Source organism: Meles meles, chromosome 7, assembly GCF_922984935.1.
Source record: "Meles meles chromosome 7, mMelMel3.1 paternal haplotype, whole genome shotgun sequence".
NCBI classification, from domain to species: Eukaryota; Metazoa; Chordata; class Mammalia; order Carnivora; family Mustelidae; genus Meles; species Meles meles.
The window spans coordinates 110,929,880-110,948,750 of NC_060072.1; the positions used below are offsets into that span (position 1 = coordinate 110,929,880).

The 18,871-nt window shown below is 38.7% G+C and overlaps 1 protein-coding gene across 1 annotated transcript in view; it reads right to left on the minus strand.

Moving 5' to 3' along the window:
• DCP1B (decapping mRNA 1B) overlaps positions 1–18,277 on the minus strand; it is a 55,044-nt gene extending 36,767 nt beyond the window's left edge. Inside the window, exons 1-3 of the mRNA XM_046012081.1 lie at positions 18,071–18,277; positions 11,266–11,306; positions 7,203–7,330 (exon numbers count right to left, since the gene is read on the minus strand). Of these exons, the coding sequence (XP_045868037.1) occupies positions 7,203–7,330; positions 11,266–11,306; positions 18,071–18,220 (319 nt within the window). The 5' untranslated portion in view covers positions 18,221–18,277. The remainder of the gene's footprint in view (positions 1–7,202; positions 7,331–11,265; positions 11,307–18,070) is intronic.
• Between the last annotated feature and the right edge of the window lie 594 nt (positions 18,278–18,871).

Below are 18,871 nucleotides of genomic sequence, written 5' to 3' on the forward strand. Positions count from 1 at the left end.
AAAAAATTTGTTTTTTGGCAGTTTATGATGTTTAAGAAGCATGGTTTTCTTTGCGTTTATCCTGTTTGGGGTTCATGGAGTTTCTTGATTCCATATATTTGTGTCTCACCAAGTTTGGAAAGTTTTCAGTCATTATTTCTTCAAAAATTTTCTAACCAAGACTTTTTCTCCTTTTGTTGTACTCCAGTGACACAAACTCAGACCTTTTGATATTGTCCTACAGGTTTCTGAGGCCCTGTTTTTGTTTGTTCTGTTTTGTTTTGATTGGTTTCCTCTATATTCTGCAGGTTGGATAATTTCTACTGATCTGTCTTCGAATTTGCTGACTCTTCATTCCTCTGTCATCTCTATTCTGCTATTAAGGGTCCAGTGAATACTGTATTATTCAGTTTCAAATTATCCACTTGGTTCTTTTCATACCTATTTCTCTGCTGAGAATTTCTCTTTACATTCATTTTAAGAGTATTCAGTTTTACCTCATGGAGCATAGTTATAATAACTATCTTAAAGCCACTGTCTTATAGTTCCAACACCTAGATCATCTCAGGGTAGTGAATACTGACTGGCTTTTCCTTGAGAGTTGATCAGATTTTCCTGGTTCTTTGCAAGATTAGAAATTTTGGACTGTACCAAATGTCCAACATTTTGGTTACATTTTGAGATTCCAAGTACTCTTAAAATTCTCCAAAGATTTTTTTGTTTTGAGAAGGTGTCCAATTCATTTAGATTTAGATAGGAAGTTCTCTCTTGCCTTTTAAGGGAAAGGGTTCCCATGTCAGTTCCATTTCAAAGCTGTGTCTGCCATATATATATATATATATGCCACTTATGATGGTGGTTTATATGTTAGGTGAGTTCTCAAAGTCTTTGCTATGTCTGTCTTTGTTACATGTAAGTGAACCTCACAGGTGAGATCAGGACTTGTGTCAGTTCATAATCAGAATCAGGAGATCTTATTCAGCTTTCTCCTCTAGAATCTGCCCAACTCTCCAGCTCTTAGGGGCCCCTTTCCCCAGACCTCTAGCTATAAAGTCAAGATGTCTCTGAGTTTTGGCTTATCAGTCAGGCAGTCTGCATAGTTTGGGATGCTCACAGGGTGAAGCAAAAGAAAGATAAAAATATACAGTGGGAACCCCCTGCTACCCCTACAAGTCTTTAGATCACAGGGGTGGTGGTTTCCAGTTACTGTGGCAGAAACAGGGCAGTTCTTGGGATCTTCAGGTGACCATGCCACAACCATCATTGCCACAGTGACAGTTCAGCTTTGCACTGCAACTGGCTTCAGGGTAGGGCTAGGAGAGAAAAAAGGAAGAAAGAGGGAGACTCTTTTCATACTTTGTAGCTTACAGGAGTCCATTTCTCCAATTCCCAAACTAAAAAGAGGGGTTTCTTTTAGTTTTTGTTGTTCTTGTCCGTAGTTCTGCAACTTGGCCCACTCCTGAGTCACCATCAGGAGATAAGAAAAGAATAAAATGCAGAAATTTACCACCATACTGATTGTTCTTCAGATTTTGATTTCCCTTCCCAATAGGCCTGTTGCTTACTTTCAGAATCTTCACTTAGTTGCTTTTTGTATTTAGAACTCTTCGCTCTGAACAGTGAGAGAGATGTCTGATAGTGAACTTACTGTATTTTGGCTGGTGCTGGAAGCTAAATCCCTTTTTGTTATAAGGTGTTATGAAATACCTCCAAGTAACAGGTAATGAAAAGCCTGAACTGGAAAGAATGTGGGAAGGGAAAAGAGGAGAAAGCCGCAGAACCACTACTGAACTAGGACTTAGCAACTGTCTGAGAAAACTTCAGTTAACTTTACTATTACCAAACATGCTAAAATATAATTCATATGAATATTAGCCTTACAAATAATCTGTTACTACAAATGAGCACTATAGGACTTCAGCCCTGCAGCTAAGGAAGTTATACTTTTGGGGATATACATAAGTTTTACTCTTGAGTTAATTTTCCTACAGAAATAATGCTATACATGCTAGTGCTGTATTTCATATATGCATCATTATAATGTTACTGTGCAACTCTTCAGTATGTGCACAATGGGCTTAAAAAACGCTTGTAAGTGACTCAGAAACCTAACCACCAATTAAAATATTGTTTCTATGAATGTTATTCTGCTATCCAATTTTTAAAATTTGATAATTATCAAAATAATACATGTACATAATTTAAAGTCATATACTATTTATATAATTATTATAATCTGCAGAGCCATATAGTATACTATAATTAAGTTTTTCTTTCTTCTACAATATTTTGTATTCCTAGGAATTAAGAATTGACTCCTTTTGTTGTATTTTTCCCTCCCTCTCTCCAATGTTTCTAATGTTTCTATAGCATCACCAAACTTTCTTAACAAGAAACTATAAATGTCCCAACAGACTCAAAGTATTAGTTGTAAAGTTTTTCTTGGACACCCTTCCTGAAGCCCTTTATCCTTATACTTTAATTTTGACTGACTGGTCTTCTGTTGCACAGGGGTCATTTTGGGATTCCTCTTGATCATTGTTCTCAGAATTCTTTTACCTCTGTTCAGTGTTTGGATCCCCTGTTTCCTGGATGGCTTATGTATCCATCATAACAGGCCCAATTATGTTCAGTAACAGATGACCCCCCAAATCTCAATGACTTTCAGTAATAAAGATTTATTTTTTGTACACATTACATGTCCATCATGGCTCACTTTACCTCTGTGCCATGTTATCTTCATTCTAGGACCCAGGCTGACAGAGTAGCCTCTGCCTAGAACATTGCTGGTCATCATAGCAGAAGGAAAAGAGACATGGTGAATCATGAATTAGTTCTTCAAGTATCTACTCAGAACGACACAAACTACTTCTACACACATTTTACTGGCCAAAGCAATTCACATAGCCATACTTGAGTTCAACCCTCCTGGAGGGTGGATCAGTGGCGGGGGCTGGGGGGCAAATCATGTAGTCAAGTCTGACACAACAGAACAGGGATATATAATCTTCTGCGGGGAGGCAAAGTTAATACATTATGAATAATAAAACTATCACAGCATGCCTTCCTCTTTCTTGTTTCTTCCATCTTTTTCATGAAATGCATCCTCCACCCTTGTAGGTTTATGTCTCTTTTTATTCCTTTATTGTCATTTCAACAGTTTTAGGAGAACCACAGGAATGTATTCAATATGCCATGTTTTACCAAAGTCCAGCAATTACTTTAAAAGAGAACTATAGGACATGGCCTATTTGAAAGAGGACTGTCTGTAATTATCATTTTCATTTAGCATACCATATTCCATTGTTTATAACAGTTTTTCCTAGAGCCTACAAATGTCAATAAAGGATTTAAACTGTATTTCTTTCTGAAGACAAAACTGCCCAATATGGTAAATTCACTTTAAAACTGAGGCAGAGTTTCTAAAACAAGTTTGATCTTAAATATCTTGATTTTGCCTTTTATCATTTCCTCCAAGCTGCAGGTTTGTCTGCAATGAAATCAAGCAGCTTAAAAGAATTTCATTTGACTCCTATAGCCACAGACAATGGTATATTCAACATGTTGGTCTAACTCTGAAATCTACCTGCCTCTGCTATCTGTACTATCTTAAATCTTATGATATATTTGGGAAAATACAATCTTGTTTAACTATGAAATGGAAAATACAGGAAATGGTTGCTAAAGGGCTATAACAGAAAAGAAATGGTCAAATTCAGCTTCTCATTACATTAGTTTTTATTTGATATTCTCCTCTCTAATAACTAAAATATAAGAGATTCTCAATTTAAAGAAAAACAAAGTTGTTTTTTAAACTTTGGAGTGTGCAATAAAAAGATTAAGTATTTCTTAAAAGGTAAATCTTGCTCAAATGTGTCATTCATATGCATTAGTACTTTCACTGGTTGGGCCTGGGCTTTTAAAGAAAGACTTTCTCGGGGTGCCTGGATGGCTCAGTCGATTAAGCATCTGCCTTCGGCTTAGGTCATGATCTCAGGGTCCTGGGATGGAGCCCAGCACGGGGCGTGGGCTGCTCAGTGGGGAGTCGCCTTTTTCCTCTCTCCTTGACCTTCCCCCTGTCATTCATGTTCTCTGTCTCTCTCTCTCAAATAAATAAATAAAATCTTAAAGAAAATAAAATAAATAAAGTTAGGCTTTCTCAGTTCAAATGCTACTTCCATCTCAAAATTGTCATGGACCCTGATAAATGATTTAAACCTCCTTAATCTTAGTTTCCTCCTTTATAAAACAAGAATAACAGCATTTCCAAGAAAAAGTTACAAGAGTTAAATAACCCATATAAAGCCTTGACGTAGTGGCTGGTGGACAGTAAATGCTTAATAAATATTTGTTGAATAAATGAATTTGTCTTTAATTAACATCTACCTTACATATAAGTTTATATAAGCCAAACCCAATTATAACCAAGCTTAAAAACCATAAATCCTTTAATGTAATAAAACCACGTATTTTGTTTGGTCAAATTCAAGGTTACTTATTTATCAAACATCCTTTTTTTACTTTTTTTTAAAAAGATTTTATTTATTTATTTGACAGATGGAGATCACAAGCAGGCAGAGAAGCAGGCAGAGAGAGAAAGAAGCAGGCTCCCTGCTGAGCAGAGAGCCTGATCCAGGGCTCAATCCCAGGACCCTGGGATCATGACCTGAGCCGAAGGCAGAGGCTTTAACCCACTGAGCTACCCAGGTGCCCCTAAACATCCTTTTTTTAATTAAATGAAGAAATTTTAAGATTTTTACTCCTTGATTTTGATCTTCTAAGTTCATCTAATCCAAGACAGGGATAATTGTCTCCCTAGGTATTAATTTTTTTTTAACTTAGTCAATCTAAAACAGTCCATGAGAAAACTCACCACAAACCTAAATCAACTCTACCTGGTAACATATGGCCTATGACATACCTAGGCCAAGGTGAAATGCCAACACTTGACAGAGAAATTCTTGATTATATAGATCTTGAGGGGTATAGAGTGTTAAAAACCTTTTTTTTTTTTTTCCAGATTTTATTTATTTATTTGATGCAGAGAAAGAGACAGCAAGAGAGGGAACACAAGCAGGGGTGGAGGGAGAAGATAAGCAGGCTTCCTGCAGAGCAGGGAGCCCTATGTAGGGCTAGATCCCAGGACCCTGGGATCACGACCTGAGCCAACGGCAGATGCTTAACAACTGAGTCACACAGGTACCCCTTAAAAACCATTCTTGAGTGAAGCTGGCTTCATTGTTCAAAGGATGATCTATATGTTATTAAAGAATATAGGATTATAACATAAAGTATTTGAATTCTTTAGAAACATTTGAGAGGTATCAGACTTTGAAAGCAACCTGGGGTAAACACTCCTGTGAACCTTTGATGGCAGAGACTGAAAAGACTTTTACAAGTAACTAAACTAAAGACTATGGCTGCAAAGGCAATTAGTACCAGATATTAAGGAGAAAATAAAAAGCAAATAAACCCAGAAAGGCAAATAGATCCATTCCCTTCCATTCTTTGCTCTTCAACTGATTTCATTCCTTTCTTATGGAAATTCATTAGAAATATTTTGTTATGCATCCAGAAGGCTGCCTTCAATTTGCATTCATGTTTAATAGTGCAGAGAACAATACAGATGATGTAGAAAAGTGGAAAAAAAAGCACAGAATTTACAGGTTTCTGTCAGGTCTGTCATCTCATTGAGCCTCACCTTTGTCATATGCAAAATGACAATGAAAATGTCTGCCCTACAAAGTTGTGATTATGAAATATGGTACAATAAATGAAAATGCCTAGAACAGTGCTGTTCAACGGAAATATAAGGTGAACCACAAATGTGAGCCACACATGTAATTTTAAATAAAAAAATTAAAAGCAGGTGAAATTAATTTTAACAATATATTTTATTTAACTCAATAGATTCAAAATACTATCATTTCAACAGATAAATCAATATAAAATTATTAATGAGACTTTTTTTAACATTCTTTTTTGGTACTAAGTCTTCGCAAATCAGTGCGTATTGTACACTCACAGCCACAGCTCAATTCAGATTGGCCACACGTCCAGTGCTCCATGGCCACTCGCAGCTGGAGGCTACCATATTAGATAGGAGAGGCCTGGAGCCAAGGTGAGGCTTGATACATTTATTACACCCCAACTCTATTTCCTACCAGATAAACTGTGTGGGGCTTAGGAAAGGTATTTTTTAAAAATCAACCACATTAAAGAAAGTTTGTATTTTTATATTTTTGATACAGTATGTGATATGATATATAATCTGTAATATGGTGATAAGAATTTAAAATAAAATACTATCTATACTGACTAGACCATGTATTTATCCAAAACAAGAACAACCAAAAATGATTATTGTAAGTCACTGATATTCATTTATTTTATATTTATTTTTGTGATTATTTGATACAGTCTAATAATCTAAAAAAAAATAAACCTGACATAACTACAAACATACAAATAATTCAAATAACTATAAACTACAATTGATTTAACTTCATTTTTAAGTATGCTCTTGTTTTCTGTGTATGGAGATGCTCCTGCAGTTCATGTATTTTTCATCAAATTTTCTCTGGGTTGCCCAATAGTCCAACACAAGTGGTCAGACAATCACAAGAGTAAAATGGAGAGAGACTACTGAACAGGTGATTGCTACACCATGTATCAAATCAGACAAGGACCATTTAGTTACCTAATATAACTTCAATATTACAAAGTTTACAAAATTCGTAATGACCAAAACTCTTTGGATTTTGGTTTTTCATTTACTAGGTGTTCAAAAGATGGCAATCTAGAATATGGCCCTCTTTTTCCAATAACCTATCAGGATGTTCAGTCAGAAGTGATACACAAGGAAATAGTGCCACTAGCTAAATCATCAATTCTGTGCCTGAAGCACCGCCTATGTGTCTGTCCCTCTGCAGTATCCTGACCAAGAATTTGTCTCATTCAGCCATACTCAGGTTTAAAATCTCTGATGGGTTCACACTACAAACAAGTCTAGCTGCAGAAGACAGGGTTCAAATACTTACATCATCCTATTCACATTGTTTTCACTGAAACTTTCGTGAGGTAGGAGCAATTCCCTTAACTGGACTTGCGTATTTCCTAAGTTAACTGATGCTGACACAAACACAAAGACATCTACTGTACAATTTTAAACACTTGGCCAAACTGCAGAAATGAAACCACCCAATGCATTAAGAAAGACTCACATCTGGCATTTCTGTAGAGAAGGAAAGGATCCTGGAGCTGGAAATCCAGGTCTTTAGTAATGGGTTCTGTCCTGTTTTCCATGCTCAACCTATTCATAATGGTGAACCCATGCTTTGGAGAAGCAGACCTAAAAATCGCAAGGGGTGGGGATGATATCAAAAGACGAATTATTCCACAGAAGTATACTTCAGTAGAACTACTATTTGAATATGCCTCTCAATCTTTTTGTATGTATATACAGCTTTGTGCAGACTGTACACATAAAAACTAATGATTCTTTACTATTGGCAAACAGTACTAATGTACTAATTCATGTACTACTTCATATGTAATATATCCAGTGTGACTGCCCTTGCTGTCCCTTTGGCAAAAGCAAGTCCTACTTATTTAGCTATGTGTATATAGGTATCTTGCTTCCCTCTCCAGGTTGTAAATTCCTAGGCAGAAATATTAACCACTTAAAAAAATTACTAACAGATACTTTCAAAGAATCTTGAGTGCACATCACAATCCTACGAAGATATATTTCATAGAAAATGTTAGTGTTGGTTTGAAATTGAAGCTGTAAAATCTCTTAAAGAAATGATGCCCTTCTGGGTCAACGAACCCGTAATGAGATACAGTATAATTAAAAGATCATAGAATTTAATTCAAGAAGCAGCTATTTTGTCTTCCTCATAAAGGAAAACACTTTATAGATAAACTACTATAAAAGTTTTTCTCCATAACAGCGTGTCATTTAGTGACTTTTTATTTTTCGTTTCAGTGAATAAACCTTCAGTGCCTACTCTCTGTCAGGCAGAACCCAAATTACACAGAGTGTAACTCTAACAACTACATGTGCATTTGTCTACTCTTGGGTGACAGCCATATAGTAATCCAACTGTGCAACTTCTGGTGACAAATGAAACACCAAATGCTTCTACGCTGAAACTGAAGCAAGCAGAATTCATTTATTTACTTTAAACTAGGGCAGCAGGGTAACCAACCCACAGAAATGTTCTGAGTGATAGGAAGAAAAGGTGTTGTGTTTCAGTTTTATTTCAAATTAGCCATTTGATACTACTAACGAAGTAAAATACAGCTACAGTACTACTACAGAATTTTGAGACCTCCAAATTTAAACTTGATGGAAGCCAATCCTTGCCTAACTTATTTTACAAAAAGGTAAAGCAGTGGTGGGCATATGATCAATATTAGAAAGAATCACGATAATCATTTCAACTTAAATTCCAAGGAAGAAGGAAAGAGTTCCCAAGATCTCTCGTGGAGAGGGTCCTCTGGAAGTGTCAAGTTCAAAAATCACCAGTGGGTGTCTCTATGAACTCTCTATTACAGAAAGCAAGCCATAGGAGGAAATAAAGAAAAAAAATTTTTAATGGGATTAGGTACTTTTATACAGAATCAGAATTTGATTCTTCAGGTATTTCATTATCACAACAGGACCTCACCTCTCTAATGGTATGGTTACTATACCATCTCATAATTTATAAAATAGGCTCGGGGGATGAATGTGCCAGTTCCTCCAAAGCAATATCCATAACAGAAGTCAGAATATTATCACCAGCAGCTCCATTACCTGTACTAAAAACTCCCTTCTGACTTTTATGAGCTTTCTGTCATTCTCTACTGAGGAAAGACCTCAACATGTTAGAATCTGGAATCTATCTGATGGTGGGGGGTGGGTTGGCCCACCCCCGGGGCAAGAGGGGAGATGGGGAAAGCTCCCATTCTTGAGGAGTTAGATTTGGGGAAGAGATTAAGGAACAGGGAAAGAGTTGTTTCTCTACCTAATGGTTGAACCGACAGTTCCATTTGAAACTCAGAGTATATTAAGAAATACCGGAAAATGCAAACCTACATTTGGTTTGGGTACAAAAGAGAAAATACTTGTATAATTTGTTAATCTTCTGCAATCAAAAGAGAGAGAGAGAGAGAGAAAGAGCACCTACTAAAAATCCCTAAAATAAATCATTAGCATATATTAATACATCTTTTCTTTCACTTCTCAAAAGAGTAATACATGTATGAAATGAATGAGAAATGCACTGTGTGTGTGTGCTTGGTATAAGTCAGTTTATCCGTTTGGTTTTCTTTTCACACTTGAGAATTCTCAAGAGTAGTCTATACTCACTCAGTGGTATGCTCTGGTGTTTCAGAATGTTTTAGAACATAATGTAAACCAAAGTAGCCAATGGCTCTTAGGCACTCCCACCACTTTTCTAATAAACCAACCTCCTCTACCTACTCCAATGGTCTTGCCCATCTGTTCCTTTCTTTCCACTCCCACTGTGGCTTCCGCCTCCAATGACACACTCTTCTGCCATCCTTGCACTGGACCTGCAACCCCCCTCTCTGCAACATTCTCATTTTGCTTGCGTCTGTATGGCTGACTCTTCTCTGTATCCCTGGTCCTGAAAACTCAACCACTAGCCCTCATCACTTTCTTCTCCTTCAGAGAACACTTGTACTCTCATGACTTCAATGACCAGTTTAAGGCAGGTGACTCGAAGCTCTGTATCCCCATCCCTAACCTGGCCTGTGGAACCTGGCAGCTCATTCAAATGCCCTGCTATTACACCAAAATCATTATTTCAAAATAAAATTATCTTTAAACCAGATTCTCCACCTCCTAGCTTCCTATTCTGCTTATGGTTCTGTCATTCTTTGTCTTCTATTTCAAAATCTTAGTTTTTTTTTTTTAAATTTCATCATTCCCTCTATATGTGCAATCTTTCAAGAAATCTGTTCAGTCTCAGCTTCTACCATTCTAGTCCATACTCTCATCATCTCACATCTACTCCACTGCAATAATCTTCTCATTGTTCTAACTTCTAGAACCAGTGCATCCTCATAATGCTAATACACTGACTCTCCCCACACATTTTGCCATAACTCTGTTATTTCCCTGTTCATAAACCTTCAGTGACTCCCTACTGCTAAGAAAATAAATTGCAAAATCCCTGGTCTGACATTCCAAGCCAGCAAAATCTCTTTACCTTTACTGTCTTCTAACTGATATAAACCAGGATAAATTCTCTGCAGCCAAAAGTCATTTTCCTTACTGTCCCTTCACCACACTAGGTCCTATGCCTCAGCTTTCTCCAACCTTCCTGTTGAGACAGCCCTTCCCTCTCTTCTGTGCAAGTGCTACCTTATTCCTGAGGCCTACTTGAGATGCACCAATTCAATAAAGCCTTCCATAATCACAGCAGCCCATTCATTCCTTATAACCTATCAACTGGAGCTGAGAATAGGCTATCTATTGGGACTTATCTTGATTTTTTGGTTATTTTTATTTATTCTTGGGAGGGGTGGTTTACCTTTAAATGTAAATGTGTAAAAAAAAGTGTGTGTGCGTGCACACACATGCATTTTCTGTCTCCCCAATGAAGCTGTTAGCTCTAGAAGGGTTTGTATTAGCCCTTTGTATTTTATCTTTGTCCTCCCACTGACAATGATGGACAGTTTACGTGAATGTTTATATGAATAAAACGTTGAACTATTATGACAATATGCATACTATGCAATATTAACAATTTCTGATACAAATGACAAAAAACATGAATTTATCAAATTTATCCTGAAATATACTCTATTAACTATAGAATAGAGGACTCAAAGACATCTTTAATTTTGGAGCACACTTCTTTAAAGAATCAATGATGGGGGGGAGTGACCAATAAAACCTTTTTGCAAATAGTAATTAAAATATCTAATATTCTTAATAGTGTACTTCTAGCTTCTTGCCAATGCATTATATTCAAGGACTCTGTACTACTCATTTGAATTAAAGGATAAATATTTAATACTATTTTAAAAAGAACACACATTTAAGTTCTTCAATACTGGAGTTTAAATTACATTCTGAAATTAGTATTCCTCATACTATACAAGGTGACATTACTCAGTATTCCCTTCCTTATCACTAATAACTTCAAACCAAGATTCAGGTTTTTTCACTTCTCTGTGAAATAAAACTACGTTTGAAGAGCAGCACAACTGAATTAAAATATTCTTCCAAAGACTGTCAGTTTCTTCATAAAAGCAAAATACTCTTACCTTGTGTAAACAAATAAGGTTCCTTCCACATCAGTCTTTTCCTAAAAAAACAAAACAGCAAAATGTGTATATTCTCTTCATTAATAGGCACTTTCACAGAAGTTAGAGAATAGTCAGTTTTAAGTAAAGCCAAATCCATTTAAGAGGAGGGTTTATTCTTAGGGAAAGGAGAAAGGCAGGTTTTCAGCCAGGTTGTGGCTCTGCTCATTAGGCAGCAGGAAGCAGCCCTTCTACTTTTGTCATTCACGAAATAAACCATCATTCTCTCTCTTTACCAAAGACAGGGACAGCAATACACCACCAGCTAAAGCAATATAAAAATAAATACTAGTGTCTGCATTTCATTATCCCCCTCTTTATTTTCTCGGTTCATCTTCTATGGCCATATCCTGTCACCAAGGAGAACAGATCTTCTGTCAATAACCCGACTTTGACTATAGCACAGAAGAGAGCAACGATGCTGTAGTTTTCAGACAAATTAATCACCAAGGTGGTGTGGAATATTTAGAATCTCTATCGGATCTTTGAAATCAAGTTAGAAACATTGCTAAGCTCGGACTTAAGAAATCTGCCTGAGAGAAACTGGTTAAGTGGTAAAGTGAAAGTGATGAACTATCATTTCAGTTCATTTGGAAAGGCTCTCTTCCATCTCTCCGAAGACAGGAGCCCAGGCCCTGGTGAAAATGTTCATTAGTACAACGCATACTTTAAAAAAAAGTTTCGTTTTAACTGACTCATTATATTATTATGATGCAGAATTTAAAAGGCACATTTGCTACTTACATGGCTTACTTTCCCCATTCTATCTAACCTCCTAATATTTAATTATTAATCTCTATTATGAAAATTATTCAAAATTTAAGTACCCTGTAGTTTTGGGGGGAAATGCACTCTTTAAGAACAAGGGTATATACAATACTAAATGATAACTTTTTAAAGGCACATAAAACATTGGAAGCATGATCCTCTCACATGCTCAAGTAATTTCGGCAATTCTCTTGGTCACCTTACTCCAGTGGGTCTTAATGTATAGACCCCACATCAGCAGTATCAGCATCACTTGGGAACTTGATGGAAATGCAAATTATTGGGCTATTCCCCAGACCTACAGACTCAGAGTACAGGGGTGATGCCCATCAACCTCATGTTCGTTAAGCTGTCAGGTGATTCTGATGTACGCTATGTGAAAACAGCTGCCTTAGTTAAGTAACATTCTCTGCCCAAAGAACTGTACTAGGAGTCCTGAAATCAAAATCCATGATGTCCCAAATTGTGCCAAATATCACCAAACACTTTTTTTTAAATCAATTCTTTTTTTAAGATTTTATTTATTTATTTTACAGAGAGAGATCACGAGCAGGCAGAGAGGCAGGCAAAGAGAGAGGGGGAAGCAGGCGTCCTGCTGAGCAGAGAGCCCAATGTGGGCCTCCATCCCAGGACCAGGACCCTGAGATCATGACCTAGGCTGAAGGCAGAGGCTCAACCCACTGAGCCACCCAGGCACCCCACCAAACACTATTGTTTAAGAGCAAATGGATATTAAGAGTAAATTACTTAGCAATAAGAATCTTACTCCTCATAATAGAATATGTAATTAGAAATAAAGAATTTATAACAGTTAAAACAATTTTAGTCAATCTTTTCTCTAATACACATTGGTAAGAAAACTAGAGTTCATCCTTAAAATGGACTTATTATAAAGTTTGTATAAATCACTTCAGAGTCCTGTGAAAATATCCTTACTTCTCAAGTGTGGCCCTTTTCCACTATGCTTTGAAAAATATGGAGTTGAAATGAAAAAAAAAAAAAAAAGATACAGAAACATTTTGACTTACCTTTCCTTGTGTACACAAACGTGGTTAATTCTTATCTGTTGAGAAATCTATATGCTGGGTGCACTTTAAGTGCTAAGAATTACCTAAACTACCACAATATTAATCACTGAGAAAATGGCCTCTATAGAATAATAAATACTACCCAAACAGTCTAAAAATTCGTAGGCATTCCTGAAGTTCAACTAGTACAGTTGGCAAGTATTTACAGTCCACAGAACCTTCAAGAATAAATGTGTAGGGGCGCCTGGTGGCTGAGTGGGTTAGGCCTCTGCCTTCAGCTCAGGTCATGATCTCGGGGTCCTGGGATCGAGCCCCGCGTCGGGCTCTCTGCTCAGCAGGGAGCCTGCTTCGTCCTCTCTCTCTGCCTGCCTCTCTGCCTACTTGTGATCTCTCTCTCTGTCAAATAAATAAATAAAATCTTTAAAAAAAAAAGAATAAATGTGTAAAAATTAAATATCCAGTATTATTTGCTACATTGATAAGAAGCTGAAACAGAGATACAGGTTAAGGAACATGCATCACGAGGACCACTCGCTACAAGGCCAAACACTTCGGTTCTTCCAGTATTTGACCTCAGACTGTTTCATCATAAAGCTAATAGCTTTTGACTTGCTTCCCTTCCTCCTGAAGCAGCAATAGAAACTACCATTTCTTAAAAAAAGAAAGAAAAGAGGACTTAATGCCCAATTTTAGTTTTGAAAAATCCAGAATCAGAAATGTAAAAGGCATGTTCTAAAATTGTCCTCCCAACTTGCCACAAGCAATTTTTTTATTCCACATATTAGTGAAATCAAACAATATCGGTACCTTTCTCTGACTTATTTCACTTAGCATAGTGCCCTCAAGGTAATGGACCCCACCTCTTCATTCAAAGTGTTAAAGAATTTGTGGCCTCCTTCAACTGCAACAGGTTCCTGAAAAGTTTGAAATTCCCCCACTGGCTCGGGGCAGACTCCCACAGCCCAATACCACAGGCCTGGTCTCCCTGTAGAATAAACATCAAGCAACAGCTTTCCAGAGTTTTCCTTGGGATCCAAACGCATAACTAGGAAAGTCTGCACCAAACAAAATCCACTGTGTACTTTGCCCACCAGGAGCATTGTCAGCAGCACTAACGTGTACAGGGGATTTCTTAAATCTTGATTATGAAAACTTGGAGTGGGATTCTTGCCAGGTCACATGGGGCTAACCAATTTATTATTCCATGTCTCCGTTTCTTCACTGAAAAGAGATAACTAGCCTGTACCACTCAGATCTTTTGATTAAAAAACATATTTTCAGTGCTCTATTATACCTGGATAAAAGGGGCTTTGAAAATGTAAATTATGATCCATCAAGGTTGAAACAGCTCAAACTGATGCATTTTCCTGGCCCTCAGGTGTTATCAAAGGGTAACCAGATTTTTTTTTTCCCCTTTCAGGACAAAGCTTAGGTTTGGGGTTTTGGAGTTAGTTAGAAAAGATTTTATTAGATCCTCCAGGCAAGGAGGACTTCTATGTTAAATTATTAGTTTATAGTCCTGGGGAATTTTATCTAGAATTTTAAAAGTACAATTTAATGATTTAATATTACACTCTATTATAAAATCTAACATGTATTAAAAAATTAAGCAGATCAAAATTTAAAATAGTAAGATGGAATATAAAATTGTGTTAGTTGGCAAATTATTGGGACTCGGCACAGCATTTGACACTTTTGAAACAACCCAAAGCAATCTCTATATTACTAATTATCTATGTTAATACAATCAAAAAGTAGGCCTCCATTTATACCCATACACCTCTCTCAATCATGCACATAGCCTGTAAGTTGCCTATGAAGTCTTTAACAGAGCAATGCCTGGACTTCACATCCTGAGATACTGATCTGGCAAGTTACACTTTTTTTTTTTTTAATTTATTTATTTTTTCAGCGTAACACTATTCATTGTTTTTGCACCACACCCAGTGCTCCATGCAATACGTGCGCTCCCTATTACTCACCACCTGGTTCCCCCAACCTCCCACCCCGCCCCTTCAAAACCCTCAGGTTGTTTTTCAGAGTCCATAGTCTCTTATGCGTTATGGTTAGCCTCCTCTTCCACTTTCCCTCAACTTCCTTCTCCTCTCCATCTCCCAATGTCCTCCATGTCATTTGTTATGCTCCACAAATAAGTGGCAAGTTACACTCTTTAAACCCCCAAGTGATTTCGATACACAGGAAACTTAAAAACACTAGCTATAAACAGGACAACAGTCACACTAAGGCAGTTTCTCAAGCTCAGCACTTCTGACATTTGGGGCCAGATAAATTTTTGTCATGGCGGCTCGTCCTGCGTAAAGGATATGTAGCAGCAGCCCCGACCTCCATCCTTTGGATGCCAGTAGTATGTTCCCTCTTAGTGTGACAACCAAAAATTCTGGTCACTGTGCCAAATGTTCCCTGGAAACAAAAGCAAAACTAGCTACAAACCACTGCTCTAAGGACTGAGAGGTGAAAATCTATTCTTCAAATGACATGTAGGTACTTGGGGGGAGCAGTCTTTCCAGATTATGAATGGGAAGTAGTTCTGTTAAATTCCTATTCCAGGCATGACATAATCTTTCTTAATCCTTCCTTCAAACACCTCATTTTCTGTCTACCCTTCATTCCTAATACCTCCTGCTCTGAATGCCTGAAGTCATTCTTCATCTATTTCAGTGTAGTAAGAACTCCCCTTCTTTACCTCCCATCTGCTTTCTTGCATATACTTTCACTTCCAATCTCAAGAATGTTCTTTCTGCTTTCAGTAGGTTTATGTTCAAAAAGCTCCCATCCAGAGGCCCTGAGTGATGGCATATGGAGTCAGGGTGACAAACTGTTCACCCTCAGCAACTGCTCTGCATCTGAACTAGGTCTCTTTTTTTCTAGCTACCACAACCTTGAAGATTAGTACTTTGAAAGAATGACCTTTTACTGAATGAATTATGCCCTGTCTGAAGGCAACAAGTCCAGGAAGCAGGAAAACATAACTCCTGTAAATAATGCATTGTGACACTTCTACCTTTTGATGAGGCTTTAGAAGGACTTCACTGGCTATCTAATAAACCTCTAACTATCTGAACAGGTATCTATCACAGAGATCCTGTCAAAAGCCTATAGGAGACAACTGTTTGCCAAGAGGAATGCTGTCCCCTACATGTTAACAACTTCTCAGTTGTTCCTCAGACTCTAATCCCACTGTCAAGTAGGCTCACATTACTGTACATCCGACTCTTTTTATCTCCCACAAAATTACCTTGACAGAATTAACACAGTATACCTTTTGGCATCTTCTTATAGAGCAGTATAATAGCAATGCAATATGTAGAGTATCTTTGTATTTTTTTCTAAATTGCCATTGATGAAATCACCCAGTACATTGCTCTATGTCCCTTACATAAAGACCCAGGTGACAAGTTCCCATGAAAATGAGGAGGAAATAAGTAGTATCTCTGCTGACCAAGTGTTACAGACTGGTGAATATTAAAGACGTCTCCCCATTTTCCTTTTCTGCTTGACAACTAGAACAGACCTAAATTCCTTGCTCTGTTCCAACAAAATTCCTAACTTAAGAACTTGGGGTAATGGGGCGCTTGGGTGGCTCTGTCCTTAAGTGTCTGCCTTTGGCTCAGGTCATGATCCTAGGGTCCTGGAATCCACGCCTGCACCAGGTTCCCTGCTAAACAGGGAGCCTGCTTCTCCCTCTCCCACTCCCCTTGTTCCCTCCTTGCTGTCTCTCTGTCAAATAAATAAATAAAATCTTAAAAAAAAAAAAAAGAACTTAGGGTAAAACTATTTTCAGCTCTCCCATTCTATGGCCTCTTTTCAAAATCTTTTTACTTCTCTTAATTATTTTCAGGTGAGTTTTTAAATTACACAGTGGTCAAGGTCCACACTAGAGAGAAGTGGGCTATATAAATGAATGCAAATGTTAAAAAAAATATGAATTTGTTCAATATGCATGTTTTCCTTGATTGAATTTCGATGTCTTAGAGAATACATTTAAAAAATCACCTGAAATCCATTCATCCTGGCCCAGTTTTTTATACTGTTTTCCAACTTACTTTAAAATGATGGATGGTTATGTAATGGATGGATTATTATTTGGGACAAAAATTATTATGAGGTAAAGAAAAATTACATTTCCCTCCATTCAAGTGGGTTGTTACAAAATCAAACGCAGTAATTCCTGCAAAGGACTCAAGTGTCTTATGCTCCTACCCCATTGTAATTGTGAGGAAAATTAAATTTCATCCCATTGCTATTTATTGGGTTTCTACTTTGAGAAGTGCACTAAATAATTTGGCTCCCAAACGGACTCAAATTTCAAACTCATTCTGGTCTTGGTAGGCTGTGGTGTAACGGTATCTCCAAGAGCAGCAGCCTCCTTCGAAGTGTTAGACCCAGCCCCCATTTTGTCCTCTATTTCCCGATGTTTGCTCTTTTCTCGGTTTTATTTCCTGAGTTCACAAGTTCAATTTCTCCCCTCTGCCAAGGTCTGACTCCTCTTCGTCCCATCTAAGACTGATGTTCCAGAACCAGAACTCGGCTTTTTCCTTCGTCCCCTACCCTTGCCTCCCCTACAGCCACGTTTCACTGTGACAGAATCCTGCTTTACTTTCTCAGACAGCAGTCTTCCGCCCTCAAGGCATTAGGTCCCCCTCCTTCCTTCAGCTCCGGGTCCCGTCCCTGATCCGTCTGGTCTCCCCACGTGAGGTGTCGTAGATATTTTAAGTCTTTTCCCCAACTTCAGGTGGCTTCTCAGAGCGGCCTCCCTCTCCCCTAAAAGCCCCGGCCTAGGGGTCCAGTTGCCACAACTTCGGCCTCAGGCCGCGATCACCACCATCCACCTCCATCCACCTCCAGAGCGTCAACGTCTCCTCCCCCTCACTGGGTTCTGGAGCCCCGAGTCTGACGACCCCGTCCCCACCCTCGCCCTGCCTGAACGGCCCCGTCGCGTCCGCACGCACCCACTCGTTGGCCCGATGGCCGAAAGTGTACAGAGCCACCTGGCTGGCCACGTCCACGATGCGGTTGATATAGGGGTCGTGGCGCTGCAGGGCCGCCAGGCTGATGTCGCGCCCCTTTCCCACCAAGCCGCCCGCCGCCACGGCCGCCATCTTCCCTCCCTCCCCGACATCAACCCAGGGTTGTCGGAAGCCACTCTCAATAGATCGCAGAATGAGCGAGCCGCCTCGCAACCGAAAACACGCGGCGACCGCAGGGCCCGGGAGGCCTTCCTTCTCCAGCCATGCCCCCGCCCCCACCTCCGGTGACGGATGCAAGACATTACTAATCGATGGCTGCGCTCCCGCCCCCGACGATCGTTGCCGCGGGCAACCGCAAGCCCGGCTAGAGGTCTGAACCAGGGTCCGCTTCCCCAAGCGCTGTTTTCTTCTTACGTGAGCCTTGGAGCTGCACGCGCGGTTGGGTCTATCGCTTGGATGTGTTCGACGCCTTGGAGTGTCTTTTCTTTTTTCTTTTCTTTTTTTTTTTAAAGATTTTATTTATTTATTTGACAGATAGAGATCACAAGTAGGGAGAGAGGCAGGCAGAGAGAGAGAGAGGAGGAAGTAGGCTCCCTGCCAAGCAGATAGCCCAATGCGGGGCTCGATCCCAGGACCCACTGAGCCACCCAGGCGCCCCTGGAGTGTCTTTTCTTTGGCGCTCAGTGATCAAACCTATAATAATAAATAAACGTCAAAAACTAGTAACTGAAGAGAAAGGGAACTGTGATTTCTGTATGTACAAACACCCAGTGGTTCTCAAAG